Source organism: Abramis brama (assembly GCF_963993115.1).
Source record: "Abramis brama genome assembly, chromosome: 9".
Taxonomy (NCBI): Eukaryota; Metazoa; Chordata; class Actinopteri; order Cypriniformes; family Leuciscidae; genus Abramis; species Abramis brama.
Genome location: NC_139971.1, coordinates 35,217,614 through 35,241,327, shown reverse-complemented (window position 1 = coordinate 35,241,327; position 23,714 = coordinate 35,217,614). Strand labels below are relative to the sequence as shown.

At 37.3% G+C, this 23,714-nt stretch overlaps 1 protein-coding gene across 1 annotated transcript in view; it reads right to left on the bottom strand.

Moving 5' to 3' along the window:
- zfpm1 (zinc finger protein, FOG family member 1) overlaps window positions 1-23,714 on the bottom strand; it is an 81,125-nt gene that overhangs the window by 7,755 nt on the left and 49,656 nt on the right. Inside the window, exon 4 of the mRNA XM_084124559.1 lies at window positions 10,914-11,047. Coding sequence (XP_083980685.1) covers window positions 10,914-11,047 — 134 coding nt within the window. The remainder of the gene's footprint in view (window positions 1-10,913; window positions 11,048-23,714) is intronic.

Sequence of the window (23,714 nt, the reverse complement as noted above, 5' to 3'; positions counted from 1 at the left end):
TCATTTCCTTTCGAAAATTTTAAATGGGTTCCTTTGCATCCTTTATAAACATGAAAGGACTTTGTCATCGTGCAATTATCTGTCAATATGCTGGAATATCTAATACAGTACTTTCCTAAGATGATTTGCTTTAAAAACTGAATCCGGAAATGAAGTCAAATCAAGTATATGTAAAATACACAATTAACTTAGGAACATACAATTTCTCAACAAATATCAAAGTAATATATACTTATTATATTTAACTAGTTTGCCTTTATTCTAAAGCATAGTACAGCCGTAAGGTTGAACCACTACTAATTCCTATATTACACTACTGTCTATTCACTACAAAACCGCTTTTGAATTGCACTTTCCAAGAGAAAACCACCTGTTTATCTGTGAGAGACACTGTGACTCTTTTTCAGCTTAAGAAATGGTTTTAAAGAATGTTCAAAGAAATACAAAAAGCACATGCACGTTTAATCCCTTCTTCCTGATACTGTGTCATTAAAATTCAGCATCCAGCATACCTCTTTTACCTTCAATATCATACAAGCAGACCTACACTTCCAGACCAATAAACAGTTTTTTAATAATTAAACTTCTGAACACAGGGGACTGGGCACAGGGATGCCCTGAGTAAGAAAAGAAAGGGGAAAACCCCCAGAAAACCTCAAAGGAAATTCACAAGAGCGGTTGGAAAGGGTATACTGGATCTCACGTGGGTATACTAGATCCATTTCAACTGAACATTTTCAGTAAACTAAACCGAGTGTACAAAGGTAGAAGTGTGTATTGGCACTGGCAGCTGGCAAATATCCTAATAAACACACCTGGACTCTGCCACACAATCATTTCATTGTTCAGCTCAAGCACGCGTTAATAGGTTTAAGGGGAAATTGGCGGGTAATTTTTAATGTCAGATTTAACAGGTATTCACAATGAGCAGCAGAACGACTGACAACGTCTATCCCAATCCAACCACATTAAAGCCATTATATGGTGCTGATAACGGGCTGTACATGAACTGAAGGGTTGATTTAAGGATGAAATTCACAAAATTGCACGTCTCATTTAAGAGCAGATTATTTGAGTGTGACTGATCCATTCCACTAGGTGGCAGCATTTCTGCAGGCCAAGTTCATTAACAGTCTAATATGTAAGAAAAGATTCCCATTCCTTCATTCGGCTACACTAAGTTAAAGACATGCCCTTGGGGAGACTAGTCCTTATATCCCTGACATGCTACCAAATCAACTTTAAAAGACAGGAGAAAATGAAAAAGACATTAGTTCAACTGTGTAAAGGAGGATAAAAAGCCACCAGTCGAGAGGATGAGGAAAAGAGATGGGCCGCAGAGGAGGACAGTTGAAGGGTTTCTTTCTAATTCTGTCTGTTCTTGCCTGAAGATACAGTCCGTATTGTATTTCATGAGGAACTAGTGCTGATAAGGAGATAGGGCTCCTTTTGTTTTAATTTGAAACCCAATGCTGGAGCCGTCTGTGGCATAAGTGCTGCGTGCTTCTGCTAATTTGTTTCAGACTCATTTAACACGACTCGACTTTAAGCTTCACAAAAGGAGAGGGCAGCCTGGTCAGCCCTCGCCTTTGACAAAACACTTCCAGACAAACGCGCTCTCTAATTAAACACACACACATATTGACACACAGACAGATCTGCACACGCAGATGCACATGGAGAGTAAGTGAAGATGTAAACGGTTATGACCCATTGTGAATAGCGAACAAGAACCGGTTCAAATCGATCAAGACAAGCACAGCGGGTCCTCATTTTTATTTGGAAGTGGCGAGGTGACCAGACATCATTCGGGCAGAAAATTAAACACAAGACTAAGTAGAAAATGACCAATATTTCATAAAGATCATCTGACGCGCACTGAAATATGTTGCATAGGCAAGTCTACTAAAATAAGTCTACTTAAAGTAACATCTGTTGTGACTTGCTAATTAAACATTTAGATGTTATTTTTGCAGTGCAATGATCATCAATGAACATTTTTTTTTTCCATTTAAGTATCATTTAATGTATCTGAACATCATATTATACCATTTATAAACCATGTTTAAGTTGAAACCAAATGTTAAAGACTGAGTTGGTTCGATTAAAACGAACCCTGGTGCGATTGCTCTGTTAGTGCAGTTCATTTGAATAAATGTGAACGCTGCCATCCAAACCCAAGTGCACACCAAATAAGCAAACAGAGACCACTAAGGTCCACTTCCAAACGAACTCTGGTGCGGTTCGAATGATATATGAACGCAACACGGACCAAAGACATGTAAACTAAACAAAAACAGGAAGATGAGACCCTAAAAAGGGCAGAATGCTCAAGCACACTTGTTTTTTCTCGTCATAGTCGTGATGTTGCCCATCACAGTTCAGGACAGGCATCAGAACAGTGTCTTCTCGCAGAATATCTTCGTTTGTGTGTGTGACGGAGGGATTCCTGCCACTGTTTTGACTTCTTCAAACATTTTATAAGCTCTTCACAAGTTCTCAGCTGGTCAAAATACCATCATATGTAGCTACACACATACAACGAGCGCATTTATCCCAGCACACAGCATTGTTTTGGATGTTCGGATAAGTTCTGTCAAAAAATACGCAATACGTCATAAAAGCCGACCAATCTGGTTGTGAATATATCCCTATGCCTTTAGGTTTGGTGTTAAAAATGCCAATCTGAATGCTAAGCGGACCAGGACTAAATCCGGACCAAGCAAACCGAACTACAAGTGTGAACACACCCAAAATGTAAAAGGTAAAAAACATTCTTGCTGTAACAGGCCTAAAAACGCAGGTGACATGTAGTCCTGCCACTTCTGTTCAGCATGGGTGGCTGAAAGACAGTGTGGAGAAATCAGAAAGTAGACTATTGTGAAGGAGGAACGGCATGTTTTAGTGTCTAACCCTGGTGTTGCTGAATATGCCCCCCACCCCCTCACACACAAGTAACTAGGGTACTTTGAGAACGGCTCTTTAAGCCCCACCGAGTGCGGAGCTTTGAGGAACAGTCTAAGCCCCCTCGTCCGAGCCCTTCTCCCTCATGAATATTAATGACGACGGCCGTGCTTTAATCTGCCTGATCCCCGCACTGCTGCCGCCGCCCTGATAGCGAATCTAATTATTTGGTCTGATATTAACCAGCCCCCTCCCTCCCTCTCTCCTCCTTACACATGCACGCCATCAGGAAAAGAGGTAGATGCACCTTTCCACACAAACACACACTTGGTGCACCACCATCACACCACAACACCTTTAACACACTCTCACAGTCAAGCCTGGTGCATGCCACTCACGGCGTTATCGTTCTAAAAAACGTCGTCCTCTCGCTCTGATAAAAGTTGAATGCAAATGATTCTTGGACGATTTTCATTTCGCATTTTTCCTCCTTCCGGTGGGGGAAAAAAAATATTTCGCCCGTCTCCTTAAAAGAGTATCTCCCTCCAAACCCATCAAACTGACTGAACTCATCTTCCAGCAGCCAAAGGAAAGGCCAGTGTTTCTGACATTCTTAGAAATAATGTGTGCGTCTCTGGAACGCACACTCCATATGCTTCGCATGTAAATGTTTAACGCATTAAACTGTGTGCAAATACACTAAAACCGATGCTCATTATGATGGTGTGGAACAAGGTTTTAAAAGGTGTTTGCTCAAGATATGACAGTATGTATCTCACAATGTGTAATCCTGCAGTGGTCTGTGATGCAACACTTGCCAGTGAAAAAAAAGAAGCCCTGGTGTGGACCAGTGCAAGTCATAAAAGAGCCATTGTTAAATGAGGCGTCTACTCGGTGTTAATTGTCTCAATTTACTGAGATTACTGAAGAAAAATGTTTGTTGACTTAGCGATAATAAATATGAGAGGGAAAAGATTAATCAAAACTATAGTTCAACGAAAATGACCAAAAAAAATAAAATCGAGAAGAAAATGATAAATAGAAATTGATTCAATTAATCCAGTCATAGTATGTTGGGGATTGATTTGCTGTAACTGAAAGAGCGAAGACTGGGGTCGGTCAGATTTTTTATGTTTTTGAAAGAAGTCTCTTATGCTCATCACCAAAGCTGCATTTATTTGATTAAAAATACAGTAACATTGTGAAATATTATTACAATTTAAAATACAGTAACATTGTGAAATATTATTACAATTTAAAATACTAGTTTTCTATTTGAATATATTTTGAATATATTACTCCAGTCTTCAGTGTCACATGATCCTTCAGAAATCATTCTAATATGCTGATTTGGTGTTCAACAAAACATCTTATTATTATTATCAATGTTCAAAACAGTCACACTGGTTCATATTTTTGTGGAAACAGCGATATATTTTTTCAGGATTCTTTTATAGAAAGTTCTTTTATAACATTATAAATGGCTTTACTGTCACTCTTGATCAATTTAATGCTTACTTGCTGATTAAAAGTAATGACCCCAACTGAACTGTAGTGTATGTGAGAATAATCACTGATATCGTTAATATTACAACTTGTAAAACATTTTTTTTAAACGAACCAAGTAACAAGCTAGTCAGAGTGTGTAATTAATACGTACATTATTTAGTGCAATGTATTAAACAGTATCTAAAACAGAAAATTCGTAAAACATGATGCCCCTATTCTGAGCCCCTATTCTGAGGGCCCTTGAATCATTCCTACATTTCACACCATCAGTCACAGCCCTGATAGAACTAAAATTTTATTTTTGTGGATTAAAATTATATGTCACTTCAGATTACAATGGACTGAAATGGATACAATACAATGAAATATTGACTAAATTTAACAGATATGTTAAAAGAAAAACTATGACTAAAATGAAAACTAACTCTTCTCCCACTGTATGTTTTTTTCAGTACCGGTCCTCTCTACCTCTCTTTCTCATTTTTCTGCTTTTTACTCCAGCGTTATCTTCTTCTGTTCCTGTTTCTCTACTATCTCCACCTTTATCCCTCTCCTCATCTGTCCATATCCCTCTTTTCATGCTCCGCCACACTCTTTGTCTCCATCTCCTTCTCGCTATCTATTCCTCTCCATATCTCTCCACACATCCCTTTCTCACTTTTCCAACCCCTTCTCCCAATCCTATCCCTCTGTCTATCCCTCTCTCAATCTCCTTTCCACAGGAAATGGTTTCTTTCCCAAAAAGGGGGGTGGGGGGGGGGCGAAAAAGGGGTTCATACTGTCCCAAACAAAGAGGTCAGTGTGTGAATCCTCCAAAAATACAGAGAAGAAAAGGAAGGGCGATAACAATCAGAAACCTTCTCTCATCCGCCTCTCTCACACACATATCCTTTTTTCCCCTCTCCTTTTCTCCATCTTTCCCTTTTTTCAGGCCTCGTTCGCACACATACAACCGAAAGCACTTGCGCACATGTATTCCTATGTATGAACCCAAAGCAAACAGCAGCACATCTCCGCCTACACATCCCTCCAAGAAAACAGCATCCAGGTGAGATGAGCAGCATGCAAATGACATGTAAAAATGGGAAACTGTGATACTTAAAAAGGTGCGATAAGAGATTTGAAAATGAGGCACTCTTGGAAAGCGGGCTCCTGATCTGCCGGTGATCGGGCTCGGAGATAGAGGAAGGTTTCCTCTCTCCACTCCCCACCCATCCTATCTCTCTCTGTCGTTTTCTCCACCGTAAAGCCTGCAAGTCCAAGTACATGACGATGCAAACTGTACGTCTTTACACATATCTGAAGTGATGAGTGTTGTTGCTTCCCACAAAAAAATTATTTTATTAATCAGTATTTTTGTGTATGTGCATGTATGTATATATCAGTGTTGTCAAGATACTGGAATTTCCAACTTCGATATGATACCTTGAAAAATATTCTATTACCATTTTTGATACCACAGCCATATATACCACCATACAGATAATTTATCTCATAATTTTTTGATAATGTGGGTAATATTGTTTTACTTTTTATTTATTTTTATTTTTACATGTTTAAATACAGATTCATGCTCACAATTAAAGTTACAAAAGTTATTCAGTCAAGAACAGAGATTGATTTTCTTTGTCTTTTGTTCTTTGATTAACCTGACAGACAGCACTAGGAATATTAGGCTGCTGTCACTTTAAGAGCTTATGCACAGATCCAATATACTGTTACACAACATGTGTTTTCTCTCAACTATTTACGTTCCAAAACTGACTGTATTTACCTGAATACTCGGCAAGATAGGCATTGTGACATGTATATGACCATTTAAGCGCAATAAGCCACGAAAAAGAAGTCAATTTGGTTCTCGCGAGCGGTTTGAGTGGTGCAGTGGATCAGTGGTGCACACATTTTAGGTGTGAGCGCGAAACCTGCAGGAATGAGTAAAATAATGCACAATACAATCACTATTTAACCGGAGTGAATGAGACGAATGAGTGAGAGGAGGCGGGTGTGTGTCAATTCGCCGTCAGAGAGAAGTGAGCGAGAACGTGCAGCTGGTGTATCGATACTGCAGAAAAGGAGTATATCTATCTATCTATCTATCTATCTATCTATCTATTCACATACACACAGTATATATGCATAAATATGCACACATACACAAATTGGAGTAATTTTTTAAAAGAAAGAAATTCATTTTATTTATTGTAAATTCATTTAGTTATTGTAAATTGTAATATTATTTCACAACATTTTTTTTATATATTTTTGATTGTTTTTAAAAGAAGAGACTTAAATGAAAAAGATCGTATCGACCCCAAACTTTTGAACATTCATTCGTGCATTCAATTGAGAAGAAAAAAAAATACTAACAGGTCCTTTTGTATGGATTATCACTTTGATAACTTTTGATATGTTCTATATTTGTTTTTAATTGAAAAAAAAAATTGAGGTTTATGTTTAAAATAAAAAAGAGGTAGGAAAAATTATATATTTTCTAAAAAGATGAATCTAATAGAATTCTTTTTTTTAACTAATTTTATTAATATTTACATTTTTATTAAACATCAACACAAAAACACAAAATCATTTTTTGTAAAATCTCTTTACACTTTATGCCTGTTTTGTTAAATTCTCATTTTTATTTTTATTTTTTGCGAGTCTTCCATTTAAACATCTCCTTTTGATGTTCCAACCTATTCTGCTACATTTCCGCACTTCTGTGAGTGGAGAGCAGAGAAGTCCACAGGTGCCAATGTGTGATGCTCTCAATTGGACTCCCATCTGAAGCTTGACTTGCTTTCCCTTTTATCATTATGCAGATAATTGAGAGAGCCAATAATTAAGGGTATTCATGCATTCCTTTCAGGGAAAAGCATGTGTAGCGAGGGGTAACTCTCTGAGATCACTCTACTGACAGATGTAGATAAACCAGAGATTGGGATGAGGGTAAACAAACCCTATTGGTGCGAGAAAGAAGGGTGGGCGAGAAGAGGAAAAAGAGAAAGATGAAGAGCGCTCACCTTCACGTGTCCTTTGTGGGGTGGCAGAGGGAGGGGGGGGGGAGTGGGGCCCCCCCCAAAAAAGTGGGATGGAGAGCAGTGGGTGGCGGGGCTTATCTGAGCAGTTCTCCTGGAGAGATTATTGGGGGATTAGTTGGGACGCTTGTTTCTAAAACATGATGAAAAGGCGCTCGGTGCATGATAACGCTTTGAACTCCCTACCCGCTACCATCGTGCCTTCGGGCGGCGTTCCACGAAATAACAGGAGAGGCGAAGTGGAAAGAACAATGGCGACGTGGTAGTGGAAGTCGTTCTGCACTTGTTTGCAACTATAGCGAACGTTTTTTTTAACCACCAAAAGTCTGACTGACAGTTCTGCTCACGTCAACATCAATAGTAGGCTAATCACAGCATCAATGATATGTCCTTACATGTTTACAGTATATGAATACATTAAGCTATGCAAAATATTATAATATTATATCAAATATAATACTTTACCGTTCAAAAATGTGGGTTTTTTAAAGAAATGTATACTTTTATTCAACAAGGATGCATTATTGATCAAAGACTTTTGTTACAAACGATTTCGATTTTAAATAAATGGTGTTCTTTTGAACTTTCTATTCATCAAAAAAATCCTGAAAAAAAAATGTATCATGGTTTCCATAAAAATATTAAGCAGGACAACGGTTTTTAACATTAATAATATTAAGAAAATAAGTTTCTTGAGCACTAAATCAGCATATTATAATGATTTCTGAAGAATCATGTGACACTGAAGACTGAGTAATGCCTGAGGAAAATTCAGCTTTAGTAATTTTAAAAGACATTAAAATAGACAGTTATTTTAAATTGTAATAATATTTCACAATATGACCCTGTTTACACTGTTTCTGATCCAATACATTCAGCCTTGGTGAGCATTTTAAAAACATTTAAAAAAATCTTACCGACCCCAAACCTTTGAATGGTAGTGTATATTATAACACTATATAATATGCATAATATTGTACAAAAGTACATATTATATTTACATTATCCATAAATCTGATAATATTTAGTAAAGATGTTTTGATAAAATAAAAAAAGCACCAAATGTCCTGCCAAACATTAATTACATGTCTATTAAAACACAGGTGTGCATAACTGCTATTTCACAAAAAAAAACATATTTATTTATTTATTTATTTATTTATTTATTTAACAGGGACAATGCACAGTATATGTATTGTACCAGATTTAGCTAAAAGCTAATTCACATCTGCAGTCCCTGGGCAGGTGCCAATAGCATGCAAAATATTACAAAATATAAATATGTAACGGCAATAACGGATCTGTATGGAAACTGTCACTTATCCAAAACAACTCTTGTTAAAACAACTCATAAAACTTGATGAAATCAGGAAATTGAATGAAGACACCTGAACACAAAGAGACAATCGTTCATATAAGCTTTTTCAGTCTTTGAGCTATCAAAGACATATTCAAATAGATGCAATGTTATGGCCGTTTTGTAAATATGCAAATTAAAGATTTACATTAAACAGACAGCTCAAAGTGATAATAAATACAAAATGACCTGTTAAAACAGGACTTCCGTAATATTGTAATTGTTGTTTTAACGATCAAATCAAATCAAATCAAGTATATTTGTATAGCGCTTTTCACAATACAGATTGTATCAAAACAGCTTCACAGTATTAAATTAAAATAAAATAATACAACAAGGTTTGTTTCTAGTGGAATTTATTGTTTTTTATTGATTGGTTTCTAGTGGAATTAACGATGTGTGATCTGACATTGTTGAGTATTTCCATCACTTTACAAAAACACACCTAGAGAGCGCACGCATACACTATACATGATGTAGTCTAGTTAGACTAGTGCACTTGTGCATTTACAGTCCACGCTTTCACTATGTGATTTAGTCTATTAAAATGCATTAAGAATGCCCTCAATATTCAAGATAAGGGAGCAAAAATAACTCTGTATGTCTTTTATATTTATATCATTTAATATAGTTAATAATCACACGAAGAGTGCAATTTAAGCTTATTGCAAAAGTTAGTTTCTGTCCACTGCATTTCTGCGAACTGACCACCACACAGAATATGAAGAATAACAAAAACGTACAGTCTACAGCAGTCCTAAACCTGCCAAGGTACCAAGTTAACAATAAACGCACTCAGCAAAATATTGTCTAATTATCGTTATTGATAAAATTGATATCAACTTATGTCAATATCGCATGCCCCTAGTATGATAGTGTATCTTGTAAGAAATACAATATCATGCTTTACTTTAACCCAACCCATTTCATGTCTCACAGTGTCTCAGATTAAACTCTAGGACAGGGAGACGGAGAAATACACAAGTACAGTCGTGACAGGACGGACCCTGACACCCAGTGACCCCAGCAGCTCCAGACCCAGGAGGATGTGGAGGGATGGCGAGAGATGCCGTAGGAATGTGAGATTCGACACACTATCTCTTGCCAGATACACACTCCTTCAACGAAGTGATAGCGGAGCGAGAGCAAACGCGATAGAATGCGAATGTGAAAGTTCTGAGCCGAAAATCATCAACAAAGCCCTGCCTCGATAACGAGATTTTTTTTTTTTGTAAAAAGAGAGAGAGAGAAAAAAAAAAGAGGAAGGGAGAGAGATTAGGAGGAGGTGAAGGAAAGGTGCAGGGAGGGGAGGGAGAGCGGGGGTGCACGGCCTTAGAAATTCTCATAATAAATGAAATCTTAGAAATGAGAGCCTATCAAGTAGAAATCAATCACTGGGGTTTGTTGTCCAAGAGGATGGCGCCATACTGAGATAAAAGAGAAGCGTCCGTCTGGGGGGTGGGGTGGGGGGGTCTAGCCAATCATGTGCAGGGACGGCCGAGCGCAGTTCAGGGGAATAAAGATGACACTCGCTCAAAACCTGCACTTCCATTTGCATACACCCATACTCCCGTGGATTACTCCTCACTTTGAATCGGTGCAAAGCAGCCGTCTTGCTCATTCATCATCAATTTAATAGGTTAGCGCCAAGGGGGGTGAATGATAAATTCAATCCCGTTTTACTTAATACACAATACATTTCACTGACTACCTGCTCTTGAATCAAACCAGTTTGGAAAACATGCAACATTTTGTATGCATACATCTCCTATGGAAATCAGCCAAGCGAGGAACTTTGCCTGTGTGTAAGTGTGTACGGGTCTGTGTTATCTTTAAAATGTTTGAGAACACTGCATGAGCCAGGAAACCTCTCCCAGAGCTCACATCACATGATCATCAGATGGACCTACAGCACATGACTGATACTCTAATACAACACAAGGCTACAGTATATGGTAACGTGTCCAAAAACACTGATATTACCAACTTCAATATGGTAATAACATGTTATTTGTTTCTAACTGTAGTGTTAGAGTTATGATAGAACAGAGGTGGGATAGGAATCTTAACCAAATATCCTCATGACACGATCGCTGACCCCTCACCCTTACCTCATTGGCAGGTCCGTCTGCGGTCTCTCCTGATTGGATGCTGCCAGAAAACGGACCCCACACGGTGTCACCTGACAGGTCCCTGAGGGCCAGGACCTTGAAGTCATCAGCACTGCTGCTTAGCATAAGATCATCTGTTTACACACAGTAGGAGAAAGAGTGTAAATATATCAGCACAACAATTAAAAAGAGGAGTGTTCGTTTGTTTTTTGTTGATCGCTAAGGTGATAGCTATTGCTCATACATAAAAGAATAGTACACCCAAAAATGAAAATGGGTAAATGATGAGAACATTTTCATTTTTGAGTGAACTATCCCTTTAAGTAGGGAAGCATCGATATTAAAATTCCAGCTGATAAGCTGATCATTATTTTCATGTTATGGACGATAACCGACAAATGGTCACCGTTAAAAATTTGTCTAAATAAATAACAAATAAAACACTAAAAACCAATAGGCATCACAAACGTATAATGTACAGCATGAGATAACATTTAACAGTGTTATTCAATTTGAAGTGTTTCTAAAGATTAACTTTCAGTGAGAATTAGATAGTCTAATTTTTTTTTAAAAATCAATAACGTAATATGCTAAATAATAATTGAAAGAATAATAAATGAATAATAATACAGGTGAAAAAGATCCCACAGGAGGGATCTGAGCCATATCTAGGAACCAGAATACCAGAGACATGGAGGCACTTTTGACTTCGTTGAGCCAGCAAGCAACAACCTAGCAATCACATAGCAATGTGCAAAAAAACACTCAGAACACCTTAGCAAACCATTTCTATTTCAGTAATTATCCTTAGTATCATTTCAAAAACAGACTACCAAGTCTAGTACCACTAGGGGGAGTTTGGTGCTCACTGAGCAGTGACACTGGCCCAAAACAGGGACAACTTCTGTACTTCCTATTAGAGATAAGTGCAGTGTGATGGGAGTCAAGGCTTTGGTGAGTCACAAACACAGGCCTAACACAGGAACAAACACAGGCTCCACAAATAGAGATAGCCTATGACAAAGCTGACACAACACCCAACCGTTCACTCAACCTAGTATTCATGTTTTACAATATACATTTATTAGAAAAGCTTCCGCACACGTCCCCATACAGTTGGTAACTTTAAAAGTAGAGTCGCTGGAGAGGCCGACCTGTGGTGGTGCTACAGTCCATTACAGCATCTTCATCCCAGTACAGCTCTGTTTAACTACCCCCTCCCTTTAGCAACCCCCAACCCCCCCAACAGCCTCGCTTTTGGGGGTCGGGCTAAAGTGCTGGGACCGATAAGAGTGTTTGTCTAACACTCTCCATGTCAAAACACTCATCTATCTTCTCTGTATCTATCCCCACCAGAGAACAACAGACAGACGCTGATAAAATGGCTTTCCCACAGCCAAGACGTGGAGCGGGGGAGGGCATGAGGGAGAGAGAGGGCAACAGGAGCGAGAGAGAGGGGTACATGGGTGGAATGGGACGGATGCTGGACAGAAACACGTCACTGAGTGAGAAAGAGACTTACCAGAAAATAGGGTTTTTCCTGAGTCAAAAATGGTCTTGAACAGAGTCATCCACACACACAGTACACACGTGTTCTCTAGTTTGTAAGATTTGCAATATGTTTATTCATAAAATAAAATATGTTCACCGTCAGGACAGAATGCCTAGAACTGTTTTATACTTAAAAATCTGTAAAAAGTCACTGAGTGACAGATTGGTTATCACTGTCAATCGGTGTCAATCGCACATTTAATTACAGTTGTCAATCCTTTGCTATGTATAGTTAGCAGCATGAAAATATATCATACAGAAAGTGAGCAAAGATCGCTGCCATTACATTCACTGAAGCTGTGAGGTACACAAAGCTGCACTCTTGCGAAAACTCTCGTCATAATCAATGAAGCGGTCTATTCTGTGCACTGACATTTCACATCATGTTTATACTTTGTTGGTTACAATGAAAAGATTTGTGAGCGTGCAGATCTCATCCTGAACAAAAAACTCAGCCGTTTTGAGTGGTGTTACACTCAACAGATATGTCCGTGTGTAATTTTCTACAATGCTCAATGCTGCAAAAACACCGTTGTGAATCAAAAACACTCACGGGACCGTTTAAAAAGCAGCCGGCTATCAGAGGGTACCAGTACAGCAGAACAGCAGGTATCATCACATTAAAATGATCAAATATATCTTTGAGGGGACAAAGATTAATTTTAGGTGCCGTCAAAATATTTTCAATGCAGGAAAAAGCCTCGTCTAAAAGGCAGTATTAAATGATTAGTTATATCAGTCAGTGGTGGGTTTGGTTCATTATTAATGAGAGGCTGGGCCTCTATCAACGGTCTGAAGTCCAGTGTCAGAGTCAATGACTCCTATCTACTGCATGTCTTCTAATCTAAACCCAGCATCAGTACCCACCCTGACCTCTCACATGACCCAATCTTATCACTGCAGCAGACCTTATTACCAATATATCACTGGCATAATTCCTACATAAGCAATTCCTACACCATCTGTGCTCAGCAGATGGTGACTGCCAACAGGTAGATTGTCAAGAGTAAAATCTCAAAATTCTCAGTCTGAATTAGGGAATCAAACGGAAAAAGGTCCAGGTTAACAAAATAAACAAACAAAACAATATGATTTTAAGACCCTTTAAATTTAAGACTTTTTTAAATTTAAATTTAAGAACATTTTAAATTTTAAAATTCCTGTAAGGCAATGGCAAAAAAAAAAGAAAAAAGTTTTAGACAAAACTTTAAAAAAGTGTAAAAATTAAGACAAATATATTATATATATATCCAATAAAATATATTAATTAATTAATTAATAATACATACCGGTACTACTTCTACTGATAATAATAATTATTATATAATTTGACATTAATAATAAGAAGTATTATAAGTTTTAACAATACATGAAAATTATTAATGGTAATATTAAATGCTATACATAAAATAATATATAAATAGTTTTTTGTTGGAATAATTCAGTATTTATTGTAAATGATTTATTCGTAAACATCATTGTCTTCAAAAAATTTATGTGCCCTCTTTATCTTTAATCCAAATAACTTCCCCTCCCCCTTTCAGCGACATCGCTTCTCTTCTCTGATGACGTGGCATGAGGGCGGGACAACCTGTCAGTCACATGAGATTGACCAATAGCAAACCACAACAATTCAACCATCCAATCAATTCCCGATGGACAAAATCAACTCCCGCCCTACACTCTTTCTTGTACAAGAAGCCATTTAAAATGGCTTTTTGTAAATAAATACTAAATTATTGCAAAATATGAATTGTCCATTTTTATTTCATGGTGACTAAGTAAACAGTTCTGTTTAACTTTAACTTTAACTTGTGTTGAACTTTCCATCAAGCTAATTGTTCTCAGGGCCTCTGCTGGACAATTTACAATTTACGAGAACAACCCAAACGGCTTCTCACGAGTCTAGACCAAGAAGTCTTATCTTTAAAACCCTACCATTTTCCCACACAATACACTGACACAATTGTGACGCTGCCCTTGTGTTAGGCCATAGCAACTTCCCTACAATAACCCCCATCAACCTTATCGATAGCTCTGCGTGACTGGTTCCCAAAAATATACGCCACTCTTATCGATAGCGATGAGTCCACACAGCTCTTATCAATAGCTCTACACACTGGCAGTGTCCACACAGCGCCTTATCAATATGACTGCCTCCGCAGACACCAAAGCGGCCAGTGTGCAATATAAAAAAGAAAATCACCCCATCATTAACACAACACCATCAGACAAAACACAGACATAAAGAAAGAAAGAAAGAAAGAAAGAAAGAAAGAAAGAAAGAAAGAAAGAAAGAAAGAAAGAAAGAAAGAAAGAAAGAAAGAAAGAAAGAAAGAAAGAAAGAAAGAAAGAAAGAAAGAAAGAAAGAAAGAAAGAAAGAAAGAAAGAAAGAAAGAAAGAAAGAAAGAAGGATGAATTCAGTTGGATCACATACAAGAGGGAAACATCCCACAAAAGAGCAGTTCTCGAGCAGCAGTGTGGTAAACACCCTGAAGGCAACACAAATCACTCAATGGTGGGAGTTGAGCAACTAGTCGTACTCACAGTTATCACAGCCACGCGCTTCCTTTTAAAGGGGATTCACCTTAGCTTAAAGGGATAGTTCACCCAAAAATAAAAATTCTGTCATTAATTACTTTCGTAAATCTTCGGAACACAAATGAAGATCTTTTTTATGAAGTCTGAGAGCTTTCTGTCCCTCCGTTGAAAGCTACGCAACTACCACTTCAACGCTTCAAAAAGTTTGAATTGAATTGAATTCAAACAGATTGAATGTAGGCTTTTACTCACATATAAAAACATTCATCATCTCACACATCAGTTATGATAAACAGAAGCTCAAGCATGTTTGCTTGACGTGCGAGAACCAATGAGGTTCATTCTCGCGTTAAGCAGCCGTCTGAGCTTCCGCAAGAACCTATGTAAGTTTATGGTCACTGATCAATGTTTATATGTGAATAAAAGCCTAAATTAAATCTGTTCATAAAGCGAGTCTCTTCAGAAAATTTGGACTAAGCCAATTCGTATGGATTGGTTTGACGATCTCTTTATGAACTTTTTGAAGCGTCAAAGTGGTTGTTGTGTAGCTGTCAACGGAGGGACAGAAAGCTCTCAGATTTCATCAAAAAGATCATTTGTGTTCCTAAGATGAATGAAAGTTTAAGTTTTGGAATGAAAGTCTAAGACACCTGCGTTCGCCACTCTCATCAGATGAGCTTCAACAGAACTTTTCATCATGCTCTCAGATTTCATCAAAAAGATCATTTGTGTTCCTAAGATGAATGAAAGTCTTACGGGTTTGGAATGACATGAGGGTGAGCAATTAATGACAGAATTTACATTTTTGGGTGAACTTACCTTTTAAGGAAACCCAACCAAAAAACTCTGTGGGATCCAAAATGTCCTTCTTAAAACAAACTATTCTAAATGAACCTGTTTGTGTTTTACTTCTTAATCATTTGCATGACACACACTCAGAGTCCCTGATAACTCACCCAAGTGTCCGTCAGTCAAAGAGTTCAGTTGAGAAGATACAAATTTCTGGGATACGCATCGTATATTCAGCACGCCATCATTTCCATTTTACCCTTATTTTGCTGGGTAGAGACAAGACACCTGCGTTCGCCACTCTCATCAGATGAGCTTCAACAGAACTTTTCATCATGCTCTCAGATTTCATCAAAAAGATCATTTGTGTTCCTAAGATGAATGAAAGTCTTACGGGTTTGGAATGACATGAGGGTAATTAATGACAGAATTTACATTTTTGGGTGAACTTACCTTTTAAGGAAACCCAACCAAAAAACTCTGGGATCCAAAATGTCCTTCTTAAAACAAACTATTCTAAATGAACCTGTTTGTGTTTTACTTCTTAATCATTTGCATGACGGGGTTGTTGATCCCAGATATTTTGAGTAAAGCTGGCAGTCATATTTAGAACAATACTGATTATAAAAAAACTCAAACTGCCAGAAAAGAGACAGAAGCAGAAAACGGGTGGAAAACGGTTTCAGTGGAAAACGGTTACTGATGGGCTGTAGCTTTAACTTTTTCCTCTTGAAGTAGTATGTATAAAACCCAGACACACACACACACACACACAGAGGGGAATTGAATAAACAGTTTCAGAATTACATCACGCAAACACTCAAAACAACAAAGCAAACATTACCTGAGGCATTATTCCTACCATTATGCAAAAACAACTAGGAATGCATAGTACATCGGTGCCATTTTGGTAAAGGACAATATTCAATATATTTAGTCTAATTGTCCCTGTTTTTACATTTAGGTCACATTTGCCGTCATCTAATACTCACTTAAATCTTTAAAAATCACTACTAAATTAATAATTTTAAATGTAATGTTTAGAAAATCTGAACATGAATATTCATTTTTCGAGCTGTACATTATAATGTTGTGACACCTTAAATCACTAGTAGCATTTAAAATAATTGATTTAAGTTATTTTTTTTATTTATTTAGACAAAACAGTATAGAATTTTAATATCAGCCAATTATCAGTAATTAGACATGACATGATAAATTATTGTCAGCTATTTAATATTGATGGTATCCACCAGGATTTAAACGTCAATGCATCCCTAAAAACAATGCATGGGATTAACCAACACTATTCATTCTTAGTGAATTCTCCTCTCAATATATTTTGATATTTGACAGGTAACAGCCTCATACTTAATTTTCCTTTTAGCTTTAACCTTATCAGACATGTTCCTGAAAAACACAAACAATCATCCTCATATTCTCATAACAGCAACATTGAGTGAGTTCATCTTTTAAAGCTCCAGTGACTCCTCTTTATTGGCTAAAAAGAGCATGTAGTTATCCAGTCGGGCCCTATTCAGGTTTTCCGTAGCTCTTTGGGCTTCTCTATCAGGACTAATTGATTTTTAAAAAGACTATTGTTGATATCAAATGAGCAGATCGCTCCACAGCCATTGATTTTTTGACACAGTACAACAGGAAATCTTTATCGGAGCCACACTCCGACCCTACGCTAATAGGTGGGGTTTAACCTCTGCTGAATGACAAATCCCACACTTTCCTAACCATAAAGAGTGAAAATAGAGTGTGTAAGCGTGTTTGTCAGCGAGCATGAGTATAACACTAGTAGAGGAGTGGCTATTCTGTAGTTCATCAGCAGTGATCAACACACACTCACAGAGTCCCTGATAACTCACCCAAGCGTCCGTCAGTCAAAGAGTTCAGTTGAGAAGATACAAATTTCTGGGATAGGCATCGTATATTCAGCACGGCATCATTTCCATTTTACCCTTATTTTGCTGGGTAGAGATAAGACACCTGCGTTCGCCACTCTCATCAGATGAGCTTCAACAGAACTTTATCATTGACATTTACTACTGTTTACACAACTAATTTCTCTTAACTGTACTTCTGAACTTTTATCTGACCAACACAAGGCCTGGAGAAGAGCTGATGCCAAACAGCAAATATGCAAAGGGGCAGGGAAGATGAACTATGCTCAAATAGAAAGCGTTGCACACCGCAGCAAATATGTGGCTTTGAAGACACACGCCTGGAGAGACAAATAAAGACTTTAAGTAGTATGTTACATTCCACTGTGGAGAAAAATTTGAAGTGCTGGAAAGGGTTTATAATAGAAATGAGGGAAATAATGCAGGTCTGATGGGCACAATGAGAAATATATTTAAATTTGACCAAGATAATTTAACCAGATGCAAGGAACCAAGAGGATAACTACTGTAAGAGACAGCAGAACAAACCGTTGTGCAATGAATCATGCTAGATAATTCAACTTTAACCTACCTAAAGCAGGCTAAAGTGGAACAAACTGAAAGTTTTGTCCTGTATTTAAGGGGTCAGAAACTAGGGTTTAGTTACTTCACAGTCATAAACTATGATTTGCTACAGAGACATTAGTTTTTGAAGAGCTTTAGATTGGACAGAAATCTGTGTAGTGCAAGATGAGCCATCAGTTTTGTGGTCCATTTTCCTTCACGTGGAACAATGTAAATTTTAAATGCGTATTTATCTGCAAAAAAGGATTTTAGCTTAGAAAAGTATTTAGATTTGCTTCATAGCTAATAGACACATAACTCTATTAACTCACATAATTTTGATTTCATGGGGTTTTTAAACTGACGCTTAAACAGGTAATACGTTGCTTTAGGAGAACAGTTTTGTGTTCAATTCTCACCCTTAACGCTGCTATTTTAATTAATTTACACATTTGACTGTCTTCTGGTTAAGAGACCATATAGATGCTCTATAATCTTCTGTATGACTGCAGGCCTGATCTTGTGTGTGTGCGTTTTCAACTGCTTTTCCTTGTCTTCCACCACCATTACCCTTTCACAAATTGAAAGTGAGGACCTTCCAGAAACTCGTCCTGATAATCACACATAAATTAATTAGAAAATGTTTCTTGACATTCTCGCTGCATAGACAGGGGAAAAGACTCCGGGAAAAGCCATCAAATTAATTGTACGGTATGTGACTTTGATAATTAATTCAATAATTATTTCATGTCTACTTTAGCAACTCCTTCTGGCTGGAAAAAAAGGACATTTTGATGATAGCGGCGTAAAGGATTTAGATTCTGAAAGAAAAGTATGGGAAATAACACTGAAATACAGGGGTGAGAGAATTTAAACACTAAAAACATGACTTCAGTGAGTGCATACACACATTGTGAACATTTAAAATGCATGAATATCACTGCATTCAATAAAATAGCCAAATAAACAAGTGGAATCTGCAAACAGATGATGCTAAATGAACATTTTTCAAGCCATTTTAACTAATTGCAACCAATTCCAATGTTTTGCTTTAAAAGTGTGCTTGTGCTATCTTTCATTACAAAAATGCCATTTGGCTTAATACTTTATTATAATATTTTTTTTAAGCATGGCTAAACGGTCTAAATACTATTTGAGGGCACTGTGTGTGTTGTAACAAATTCACATACAATGGAATTAAAAAAAATGTTTGACTTAATTTATTTTAAAAAAACAGACTGATATAGGAAACTGTCTATGACTAAAAGTCTGAAGGAAATAAACTTTAAACTACACTAAACAAATATTTAATCTAATTGGATTTTATCCAACTATTAATCTAATATCAATGCAAAACAGCTGCCCGTTTCTTCACAAGCGGCTATAAATTATTTCTCACATATTTAAACATGGCACAAATGACAGATGCAAGTGGCACATAGAAAAAGCAAGGCCTGGCGGAGGAAAGATATAGGGCAGGAGGGAGGAAGGACAAACTGAAATGCGGGGCAGTGAAAGAGAGACAGGAAGCGGCAGGAAAGCGCAGGCATCTGATAGGGCTGGTAATCGGCGTGGCAGTGTCCCGTCTGCAGCCGCCAGTTCGTGGGCCACATGGAGCAGCTGGGGAGATAGCAGCAGGGGACGGCAGTGAGAAATGTTCCTCTAGATTAAAGCCCACACCTCTCAATCATCAACAGGGTAAGAGAGTGACAGACAGAAAGGGAAGAGTATGTTCTTAATTACAGATAAATGCCCTTTCCTACAGTCAATCATCATTGTGTGAGACACACGACACAGGGAAATGCTCACTTATTCACACACGGACGGTTGTTCTAAACAGTCTAAACAGTTTTCACGTGACGTGCATTAGGCTGCCGTTGAGCTCCGTTTAACCACAAGCGTGGGACGATTGTCCCGCAGTCTACTGCGTGCAATTGAGTTCCAGCATTCTGCAGGTGTGTGGGATGTGCGCCAAGACCAATAATGCAACAAATGAAATTCAAACAGTGAGAAGAAAGAAAAAAAACCTGCCAAACTTAAGACAAATTTGTTACTGTTAATTTATGAAATAAGCTTTAACTGAATTGATTATAGCCATCAGGCTTAATTCTTGAAAAAACAATAAAAAAAGCGTGCATCAATTTGTTTTTTCAATTTGTCAATCTGGTTCGCCATGACCAAAGTGAGGAAGAAAACGTTTCTTAACAAATTAAAGACATGTTAGTCCAGTAGTAGGGATGCATTTACTCACCCTTAAGGTGTTCCAAACCTTTATGAGTTTATTTCTTCAGCTGAACACAAAAGAAGATGTTTCGAAGAATGTTGGTAACCAAACAGTTGATGGACCCTGTTGACTTCCACAGTATGGGGGGGAAAAAAATACTATGGAAGTCAATTGGGCACATCAACTGTTCTTCAATAATTCTTAAAATATCTTCTTTTGTGTTCAGCAGAAGAAAGAAATTCTTGAAACGTGAGGTTGAGTAAATTGGGTGAATTATCCCTTTAAATTTCAGGCTGATACACATAAGCCAATTATTATTTTCATGTAATGACTAATAGCCAATAAATTGGAGATATTAAAATCTGGTAACATTTTACAATAAGGTCCCATTAGTTAAAGTCAACATGAAACGGAAGTTGCAAAAGTCTTTTCTTCTCTGTTGTGATGTATATCCAAATGAAACGGCTTCACGTACAAGAAAAAATGTAGGGCAGGACTTTTGTCCACTGGGAATTGCTGTGATCTCATGTGAGTGACAGGTTGTCCCGCCCTCACGCCAGTAAACACGTCATCAGAGAAGAGAAGAGATGTTGCTACAAGTGGGAAGGAAAGTTATTTTGATTAAAGATTACAAGAGCATAAGCTTTTTACTATTTTTTTAAACAACATGAATAAATCAAATGTACATTTTGATTTCATGATGACTTAAACATTGATGTATTAGATAACATTAACTAACAATGAACAATTCATTTGTTACAATATTTATTAATCTTTGTAAATGTTAGTTATTAAAAATACTACTGTTCACTGTTAGTTCATGATAGATCAGGCCCATTAAATAATTTAACAGATAAAATTTTTGACTTGAACAATATATTAATTTAGTATATGTCAAAATTAGCATTAATTAAGACGGATAAATGCTTCAGAAGTATTTTTTATTGTTAGTTCATGTTAAATGATGTAGGTAACTACTCTTAACAAATGGAACCTTATTGTAAAGTATTACCTAAAATGCTATAGGCAAATTCGAAATAAATCACTAAAGTATAAAGTCAATTATTTTAAATGCTAAAAGTCGTCATATAACTATAATTTGCTGTATAAAAAAAATGGATCATGATGTGATTTTAAGATGTTATTGAATTTTTAGTGTTGTTAAAGATAAACTTAAAGGGAGCGCAAGATGACAGCAATGTAAAATGTTACAACATTTTACAGCAACATTTAATTGTAAAAACAAAAACTGAGCATGCAGATAAATATCCAATATATAATCAATATAAACAGATACAGATAATTTACAACTCCAACATGTCAGGTCAGGAACCTGGGGAACACGCTGTGCTGGGATAAGAGGGTAACGTGGGGAGGTGAGAGCGACTGAGAATGGATGTTAACGGTCTGACGCTGGTCCCGCTCTGCTCAGCCTCAGATAACAGCTTCGCCCGAGTCCCACATAGTGCAGCACAACCACAGCCGGATCTCAGGAAGAAATAATTTAAGATTGCAAAAGAAGGCAAGATAATCAGAATAACTGAAAACCATCGAGCTCACAGGCGGTCTTTCTGATATATCTACACTGCCGATACATTCTCGCCGACACAGGAATGAAGAAAAAAAACAACACATTAAGTTTGGTACACTGGCAAAATACCAGGTGCTGCTGTACAATGTACTGTCACTCTCTTAAAACACCTGCTATCATGCTCATTTTTTACCATTAACCTGTTACATCATTAAACTTGTTAGATTTTAAGGTACTGCATATTTTTCTAAAGAATCAAAACAAAAAAAAACTTCTACAGCATGCAGAAGATTAATAGTCAGTAGTCCACAATTACAGATCCGCTTTAAGTTTATGTCCTGGAGACTTTTTATGATTAGTATTTTCACCCAAATCAGCTTAACCACACTAACCACATAACTGACAGCATGTCAAGATTATTAGCATGTTTAGTCTGAGCCGAATTTGTCTGGACAGATACCAACAAAGTGGTTTCAGGTTTCCACTAAATTTCGCTCCCAAAACACATTCAAGAAATTACGAGAAAGACACAAAAAGAGACCAAATCAAGAAATTCTTTTTTTGTATACAGCAGGATATAGATCATTAAAGGTGTAGCAAAGCATCAGTGCCACCGATGCCCTTCCATTGAGAGTGACAGCAGATCAAAATAAACTTGTGAATGAATCTTTTGAATTAACTTTGAAATGCTGAGCACAATTGGATATTATATCCATACACTGCAGCGCTCTGATCTAAGCTTCCTCATTCAGCAGCGAAACAATGGGTCCAGGGATGAGATTGAATGACTCGCCAGTGAATTTCACTCCTGCAGTCGGGTGTTGTAGACACGTCTGATAAAACCTCAGACTCCAGGCGCTTTTGTCTCCCTGAGAACAATATAAATATGTTTAACAAGGACTACCACACGCTACTCTGTATAACAATTAAATTCAACTCAATTGTTTGAACAGTAATATTCAGTTTTCTACTTCTAGTTTCATCTGATTTAAAGCTGATGTGCGAGTATTTTACCGTGAAAAAAATAACCACTGTGGCACTATCAAAACACAGATACCCAGACTTAAGGTCCAGTCACACTATGAACGATAAATATAAAAATAACTAAAGATAACTATATTAGCATCCACACCAGCGGACAATAGTTTTGTTTATTCTAAGCGTGTGCTTGTTTGTCACTTTAAAAGGCTTGAGCTTGTTACAGCAGGATGGATTCTGATTGGCTGTCAATGTTTTTATCGTTCATCAGCTGGATAAAATCATTTTGAAAGTGATTCCAACGATATAGTTTCTCTGTGACGTTATCGTTATCGTCTACTGTTCTTTAATATTGAGAACGCTTTATAGAACTATATCCTTATCGTTATCTTTATCGTTATCATCCTTGGTGTGAACCTTTTTTCTCAGAGGTTAGCGTATTTTTTTTCAATTGTTTTCAATGTAAGGAGGTCGTTTTTAGCGTGACAAGGCGCTGAGCATCTATTTCAAGCTGGTGCTCTGCGTTTTCTACCGGTCGCCGAGAGTTGTAAATGTTCAACTTTGGGTAAAACGAAGCTCTCATAACTGTCACTTTTTACCCAGTCGTCCAATCACAGTGGATAAGGGGCGGGACAAATACCACACCGACCAACCATCACATTCTGCTTGTACAACGATAACAAACGACAACAACAAGCACTTCTCGCCTTCATCCAAAACTAGTGCCAGAG